The following is an 8,689-nucleotide window of genomic DNA, read 5'->3' as shown; positions in this document are numbered from 1 at the left end:
TTAAATAGTTTTCAAAAAGTTTTGAAAAAGTTTTTTAAAAAGTTTTTTTAAAGTTTAAAAGAAAGTTTAAAAAAGTTTTACTGCTTTCATTTCTTTATTTGGTGACACGTAGGCACCTTAGACCATGTTAAAAGTCAAAGAAAAGATTAAAAAGAGTTTTAAAAGAGTTTAAAAAAAGTTTAAAAAGTTTTTAAAAGTTTAAAAAAAGTTTAAGAAAGGTTTTTTTAAAAAAGCTTTTAAAAAAGCTTAAAAAAAAAGCTTTTTTTAAAAAAAAAAAAAAAAGGAAGAAAGCGTGGTGACTGCTCAGGACTGCGCCGACGGCCGGTTAAAGTCACACCCGCGGTTCCCGGGACCGGGTCGGCGGGGCGGGGCGGGGCGGGGCGGGGCGGGAGCGGGAGGGCGGGGGGGGGGCCCGTCCCGTCCCGTCCCGTCCCGTCCCGTCCCGTCCCGCCGCCGCCCCCGCCCGCAGCGCGGCCGCCCCCGCCGCCTCCCTCCCCCCGCGGCGACTCCGATCCCGGCTCCGCCGCTCCCGCTCCGCCTCCGCTCCGCACTTTGCGTCTCTCCCGCCGCCGCCGCCGCCGCTCTCAGTCAGCGCCGGGGCCGCGGCGCGCAGTGTCCCCGGAGCCGGGCGCGGGGCGCAGCGGCCGCCCTCCCGCCCAGCCGCTGCCGCCGCCGTCCCCCCCCCCGCCCCGTCCCCCCCCCCTGCATGGCGGCCGCCGCGCAGCCCTAACCGGGCCCCCGGGGGCGCCGGGACCGGGTCGGTGCGGGGGGGGTGGCGGAGGGCCGTTGGCCGGAGGCGGTGCCCGCGGCTCTCCCGCCGCGGCAGCATGGCGCGGGGCGGCGGGAGGCTGGAGGCCGCCGCCGCCGCCTCCACCACCGCCCGGGGCCGCCGCCCGCCGCGGGGCCGGGGACCGCTCGGCCTCCTCTGCCTGGCGCTGCTCTGCGGGCTGGGCAACGCCGAGGCGGAGTTCTCCATCCTGGACGAGGCGCAGGTCCTGGCCACCCAGATGAGGAAACTGGCGACCGAGGAGCTGGGGGTCGTCACCATGCAGGTACGGCCCGGCCCGCCGCGCGCCTCGCCTGGTTTTCCCTCCCTCTTCCCCTCCCTCCTTCCCTCCTCCACACGCTCTTCCCGATTCCTGTTTTGCCCTTTCTTTCTCCATTCCTTCCTTTCTTCCCTCACGCCCCGGGGGGGTCTTTTCTTCTTTGCAAACTTTCCCTCCGCCTTTGAGCGGCCCCGCTCCCCTCAGCCCCGGCCCCGCTCCCCTCAGCCCCGGCCCCGGCGCGGGCTCTGCTAAGAGCGAGGGGGGGACGGCGGCACGGAGAAACTCCGTTTTATTTATAATTTCTGCTCGTTTCTATTGTGTTAAATTCCCTCCCCCCCCCCCCCCCCCCCCGCCTAAACCCGGTTTTCGCAGAGGGGTCCGAGCCCGGCCCCGCCGGGGCGGCTGTGGGGCTGGCGGCCGGGTGCTGACCTCCCCCCCCCCACCTCCCCGCCCGAGCATCCCGCTGCCAGCTGGCGGGCGGCTGCCAGGAGAAAAACGCTCGGATCGGGGGGAAAAAAGCAATTCTTCCCGGGCCGAGCGTGCGTTTGGGCGAGTTTATTCAGGTGCTGTAATTCCTGTGGGGGGTCTGGGTGAAGGTGGTGGTGGTGGTGGAGGAGGTGGTGGCATCTCAGCCTTCGAGGCGGCGGTTTAGCGGGGTGATCCGTGTAGGGACTGGTCGGACTGGTGGGGTGTGCTGGTACCTGCGTTCCAGCTATCGGCCACGGACCCTCCCTCGGGGGGGGAGAAAAAAAGTGAAATCGGATCCCAAGCGGCTTTCAGGGGAAGGTATGGTCAGTAGCAAATGCAGTTTTAAAAGGCTCCCAAATTGAAAAGGAGACACTTTCATGGGATCAGCAGGGGTCTCTACCCAAATGGCCTTTTATCTTCTCTAAACTGGCCTCATTCTCTCACCTCTGAAACATCATTGTGTTGGCCGCCCTCCTAGGGCTGCGTTTTGTCCGGGAAAACACTGAGCTGTCTCTTGTCCCTGATGCTAAGAAGACGTGGATTTAAATGACTTCACTTAACAAGGTAGATTATTGATGTACTGAATTCAAGGAAGCCGCTTTTTTTTTTTTTTTTTTTTTCCCCCCTGTGCTGTACATACACATGTATGTGTGTATTTCCCCTCAAAAGCTACGAGCATAATCCTGGAAATGGTGGAGTCCCTGGTTAATGCAAATTAAGTCAGTGGAATTGTGCTGCTAAATCTATTTCTGGTGTTTAAAAAAAAAAAAAACAAACTAATGCGATCATTTCAACACATACTGTTGTTAAAAAGGCAACTCGTGAAAATATACGTGGTTACCTTCCTGTGATACACCAGCTAACTGTAGGATGAGCCGGGTTTTCTTTCCAAGAATTGCACTGATGATATGAACTGGGGACCAGTCTGCATGCAAATAACATTAAAGCTGCGTTTGCTATTGGATATTTAAGGCCCCAAAGTAATTTAATGCGGTGAAACTGGTAGTTAAACCCTTTTCATACTGAGCTCTATTTTTATATGCTTAATATTTTGGCTGTCTTAACTCCCATCAAGCTAATGTGCAGCCTGTCCTTTGCTCTCCCCTGTAACATTATTACAGCTGTTTAAGATTAAAAACCGGTGGGAACAAACCTCCCCTGATTTTCGAAGCTTCTTTGCTGACCTTCTCCAGTAGAACAAAAAATGTTATGACATGTGTCACTGCAAGCCCGTGCTTCTCACTCGATTTTAGGGCAGAAATTTCCTAAGCCCGCTCAGGCGGGGCTGGGCGTAGCTGGCACAGAATCACCCTTTTTCTCCACTTGTGCGGGGTTGTTGGCGAGCGGCGGGCTGCCGGCACAGCAGGGATGCTCGGGGTGATGCAAACAGGTGCTGTGGCGGGGCCGTGCCCAGGCAGAAAGGAGGAGTGGGGGCTTTTGGAAGAAGAGTGAGAGTGCTTTTGGGCTTTAACTGGGTAGAAATCCAGGGGTGTTGTCCTGGGTTTAGAGGGCGACGCGGAGGCAGGCCCCAAATCAGGACCTGGGGAGAGGAAGTTGCGGTAGCGAGAAGAAGGATTAATGTCCAACCATTTGGGAGCTGCGGTTTTATTTTAGTTTCATAAATTGTAGGGGAGGAAGCGGCGGGATTTAATGCTTCCTTTCACGCTCTCTTCATGCTTTGGTCCTTGCCAGTTGTGGGTCCCACGTCTGCACATCCTGGTGATAGGCAGGAGGTGGTGTCACCAGCCGCCGGAGCGGGACGTAACTGTGGGAGAGGGCTTTGGAGGAAGGGTAGGTCTGAGCTGGAGGTGGGCAGGAAGCATCCAATGAGTGAAGGAGCAGGTGGAAATGCTTAAATAGAGTGAGGGTGAGAGGTTGGTTTGGGTGTGTTTTGAGTCTGGAAAAAGAGGAAATTGTAGACAGAGCCTCCATAAATGCAGGAAGGGAGGATGAGGTGGAGCCTCCAGAGCGGTCACTAGAGGAGCAAGTGGAAGAGGTAAGAGGAGAACCACGAAATTTCTGAGCCTTAAATGCTTGCGTAATGAATACAGAAGTTGTGAGAGAGAAAATAAATCAGATGTCTGCTGGAGCAGCCATCGGTGCTATAAACAAGATCCGTCTCCTCCGTACAGTACCTACTTCCTGCGATACATTCTTCTTCTACCAGCATTTCATGTAATTAGTCCAACAGCAATAACGACTTAGTGTGTTTATTGAAATTACATTATTTTGCATTGTTGAGAGGAGTGAGGTGCATGTACGACTGCATTGTGATACAGGCTGAAGCTACAGGAAGAATGAGGATGAGGGAGATTTGTGATGCCAGCATCAGTCTGACGGTTGTTTTTGGCACTCACACCACTGCTTTCTATTTATAGACACTTGCATGAGTGCAGGATCTGACTATTACCTTTAAGTAACGCTTTGTTTTCTCGCCCATGTAAGCGCTCTGATTTTTGTATATAAATTTATTCCTTGGATGGTGCTGCATAGAGCAGCTGAGGATAACGTAATGTAGGTGACAACTCGTGAGATGCATCAGTCGCTGAATGTATTGGACAGCAGTTTAACAGTTTCTTATTTAAGTTCCAAATTAAAATATACACATTTATATCCTGCAAAGTATTTGCTTAGTGAGAACACATGTTGGGCACTGCAGTGCAGAAGGAGGCGCGGGTTCCTGGGTGTCTGTGTGTTACTGTCCTGGGTGTTAATTCTCCAGGAGTGGTTAAATGTGGGAAGTTCAATTGCTTGACTTCTGTGTTGCACTGATTAATTGTTGTTCTGTTCTACCAAAACCATAGTTCATGATGCTGTATCTTAATAGTGCATCTATTTCCTTTTATGCATCAGGAGATGGGGTGGTGCGTACGTGCGCGTGCTGGCGCATCTTTTTTCCCTGAGCAATAGAGGTGATCTGTTCATGGTTCTCCCCAAAGTTCGTTAGTGCTTCTTCCTGATTAACCAGAAACAGCCACACCATGATCTCTTACTCTTCCCTCTCCTTCCTGTTGGATGGAGGCCGCTGTACTGTGACAGCAGTGGGAAGAAAAGCCGCTGGTTTGGGGGGGATGCTGTGCCCACAGCAGGACACAGATACTGTACCTACACTCACCTGAAACCATTATCTTCTTTTTTTGTTAGCTGGAGTGCATGTTGACAGTGGCCGTGTCGTTACAGGGAGCAGTTTTTGGCAGCAGGCTGCATCCTTGGAAGACAGCGTGCAATCACATCTCTGCTTGCCAGCCTGAGCAGCCCTATTACTTGTCATTACTCAGTAGACTACGTCTTAAATAGCCCAACGTCATAATTTGCAGAGGGCTGGAGCTTGGTGAACGAGCAGCTCGCGTGAGAGTCCTGTAACATATTCTCCTGGACAGAGCTGGCACTCAGCAGTAATTAAAAGCTAAGTGCTCCTTTATACTAATACTATAACGAAATTGGGGGTTGTGGCATGACCTGGTCTGCTGCTGGAGTTTCACCATCCCTGTTACCTGGCTTGTCTGACCCTGGCTTCTCAGACCTGGTTGAAATTACGGAGTAGGTTGTTGGTTGAAACAACTGGAATTCTTTATTTGGGAGGTGAAGGCAGGAATAGAATAGATCAGAACTTTTCTGAGCGTTTTGTTTGGTTTTGGCAAGCTTTATCCCTCTAAATCTGCACGGGGCATCCAAGGTGAGGACTATTTTTTGATAGTGTGGGGCAAGGTAACATCTCCACCTCCAAAACAGGGATATAATACTTGCAGTGAGAGTTGAAAGGATTAAGCAATGCTTTGAAGATAAAAAGCGTTGTTAAGTGCTTCTATAACTTTCAAAATGCATGTTGATGTTTCTAGCCAGATAGTAAGAAAAGTTATAGGCCCAGAGGGCCTTGAGTATTTTTGAAGGCAGCTCTGCTATCTTAATCCTTTACACTTACTCTGTGAAGGAAGCACAGCCTTTTCTCATTGTCTGTTACTGATCTTGGTGGTTGGAAGAAAAAACAAATACATTTTTAATCTGAAAACAGCAGTTTGCTGGTCATTTTTTTCCTGGTGTGTTTTTTTTTTTTTTCTTTTGATATTAATACTTGCTCAGGTGATTTAGTGATGTGTAAAATAACAAACAGCATAGTACAAGCTTTTTCAGGTTGATTGGCAAGCCTGTTATTTATTTTACTAATAAGTTGTCTGGCCATATGTTTTTCAAGAAGAACAGATTGTGTGCAGACCAGAATGACATGGAGATGCGGAGATGTCAGGGGGTTTATATGGGGAGGATGCCCTGACACCATTGTTCTGAAAAATCCACATCCTTTGAGCTTTCTGGGTGATGGCAAAGAGTTACAGTCACCAAAACTGTCCATTTATTTAATCTCTTTGAAAATGAACACTGACAGAATACAATATTTTTTTTTTCTAATGGGATGGTCTTCTGGCTGATGACAGTGGATTTACGACTTAGAAGAGATAAATTCCATTTTGAGCTGCGCTGCAGACCAGTGGAAATGCCAGATCCGTGGTTCTCCATCTCTGAAATCAGGGGTTTCACACATTTGCCCACTTCTTTCTATGGGTATTTACAAATAAGTCTGTCGGTGACTGCGAGCTACTTGTGCAGCTTTACAGCACCACAAGTCTTCCAGCACTGGGTCTGAAACTTGGACTTCTGTGGACCCCCAACTAAATGACAGCACGGAAAACTGCTTTGCTTTTTTTTTTTCTTTTTATTTTCAGGTTGTTTCCAGCTTATAAAGTGGAAATACAATAGAATAATGTAAGGAAGGCTGATAAATATTTGACTATATATATAGTTTTTAATTATTATTTGGCAGTAGTGCTCACTTTAGTAATAATTACAGAGTAGAAACCAGTGGAGTAAAACCTCATCTGTTTTACATGATTATGCCTTGGTTTGAATCCAGCTACAGCAGCCTTTTTCAAGGCACTCTGAAAGCCCAAGACTGCAGCAGTTTTTCATCCTGTTCCACACAGATTCTTTTTTTTTTTTTTCCAGCATGAAACATTTCAAAAAGATAGAGAGAGGTCCTGGTGGAAGGGCAGTGAAAATGGCTGCATGTGGGAGACCGAATCTGAATTTTTAATTAGGCTTTGAGTTGTGTCTTCAAAGTGTCGGGACATCGTTAGTGATGTAAGTCTTGTTGCATTAGCGAAGACTGACATTTCACTTCAAACGGGGAGAATGCAGCTGTCCTGTGCAGATAAAAGTTGCCGAGTGTGGTGCAGCAAGGTGGGTTGGTAGATAATTAGCTGTCCCCTGCACTGCTGTGACGAAGGACCCTGCCAGTCGTGGTGGGGACCGGAGGGGTTATTAGCAGCAAGAGATCCAAGTACGCTGTGAAGTGATTGGGAATCTCTCAGCTGTGGCAGGGCTGATAACACGTATGGTAAGAAGGCGCAGAAGTAAATACAGCGTGTGTTAGCCCACTTTTTTCTTGGCTTAATGCAGCGAAGGAGGAATAGTTAGTGCCTGACGATCTGAACGTAGCAGAGAAGCTGCTCTGCTGCTGGTAGCTTGGCCAGGCACTGGTGAGAAAAAATCCAATGCTTATTGTCAAATAACACGGAGTGCTTCACCTCCTCTCAGACAGAAAGGCAAGATATGTTTGAGAATGGAAGGAAATGTGAAGTAGTAAAAGATTTTGGTGTGTGTTTGCTGGTTATTCTTTTATGACTGTGGATTAAAGGAAATATTAAGTATTAACAGATTTTTTTTTTTGTTCAACAATTACTGTTTTCTGTTCTTCAATTATTGGTGAAAAATTGGTAAAGAAATGATTGGAGCCTTGGAGCCTTGTCAATTCAGTACCCCATGTGTGGAAGTGCCCAGCTATAAGGAAGAACCCCAAATTTCTCCATTTCCTTTGTCAGGGCACCCCATAGATGGAAGTGCCCAGGGCTGGGGTATAGGGCTACCTCAGTGCGAGCCCCGCTCTCTGGAGCCTGGTCATGGCAATGCTTCGTGGAGCAGAGCTTATGGGGGCTTTGTGGGGGACTTCAGTAAGGGTTGGATAATGTCCCAGGAATGATTTATTTGTATGAAAAGGAAAATATTAACTGTTGTGGTTTTTTTCTTTTTTCCCGTACATGGATAATATACCTTAAAAAATGAAATTTAAGTAACTTACTTGATGTATCAGCCTTTGTTTTGTATGTCAAAACTTCTGCTGAGGTTTTGACTAATAGCTGTACTACCTCTTCTTGTATAGTAGTAGGCTTAATGCAGAATAAAGTGTGTAAAGTACGGAGGCACTACATTCTGCAGTCATCGTTTTCCTGTAGTTTATTGTTGTTCAGTAACATGTAGTGGTAATGAAATCTGAAAGGATATCCTTCTGCTCGCTTTCCCATGGAAAACAGAGTTTAATAACACTGATACTTACCCAGGGTCTGTTGTGAAGACATGCCTTTTCTAATATAAAATAGAGTGCATGCTAAGTCATTGCCTGAATCTTGTGATATGTATGTTCTTCCCTGGTACAGATTTCTGTGTGATACTAATTTAGCAGAGAAAGTCTTGAGTTGACTTTTGAAATAATCATGGTGCCACAAGTCACTAATACTCATTTCCAATCCCATGAAAAGTTTTAATGGAGTCACTTTTATCAGTTGCCTGTAAGGTTTCCATAGAGTCTCCCAAGTGATTTTGCAAAAGTATATTTGCACAATTCCAATCATTAGTAAAAACAAACTATTATGTCTCCCTTTACCAGCTTCTCAGCCAGACGCGGCTGATAAAACCAGCTTTTCACCAGTGCTGTTTCCCTTGGAGCGCAGGGTTTTGCTCAACTTTGACTATGTGATTTGAAGCTGTGACCACTCTACCAGTAGAGCAGAAAAGCCCTAACACCTTTCTGAGAAAAGCTGTAATTTTACTTCCAGCATTTCTGTGGAGCTGTCTAGCCAGTGCTTTCTGCCCGGTTTTGGCCATTTTTTGCACATGCTCCTGCAATGCAGTAGGAATTTTTGGCTATACTTATGATCGTCACAGGTGGGAATGAGGCCAGGGAAAAAGGCTTTAAAATAGACACATCTGGAAGTTGCCATAAAGGTTTCTAGAAGCTGGAATTCCTTAAGCAGAATTTCCTGTGCATTCACCCTGGTAGGGTTATGAAAGTATTTTCGTGCCATTTTTTGTGGATTTCAGACCAGATTGCGTGTGAAGGTAAGTTC

General features: G+C 47.7%; 1 protein-coding gene across 2 annotated transcripts in view; it reads left to right on the top strand.

Moving 5' to 3' along the window:
* The first annotated feature begins 788 nt into the window (after positions 1–788).
* CACHD1 (cache domain containing 1) overlaps positions 789–8,689 on the top strand; it is a 111,479-nt gene continuing 103,578 nt past the window's right edge. For both annotated transcript variants that reach the window (XM_074875836.1, XM_074875837.1), the window contains exon 1: positions 789–1,052. In XM_074875836.1, coding sequence (XP_074731937.1) covers positions 828–1,052 — 225 coding nt within the window. In that variant the 5' untranslated portion in view covers positions 789–827. The remainder of the gene's footprint in view (positions 1,053–8,689) is intronic.

The sequence above is a fragment of the Strix uralensis genome, chromosome 8 (genome assembly GCF_047716275.1).
Source record: "Strix uralensis isolate ZFMK-TIS-50842 chromosome 8, bStrUra1, whole genome shotgun sequence".
NCBI classification, from domain to species: Eukaryota; Metazoa; Chordata; class Aves; order Strigiformes; family Strigidae; genus Strix; species Strix uralensis.
The sequence above is the reverse complement of the archived record's forward strand: the minus strand, read 5'-3'. Positions and strand labels throughout refer to the sequence as shown.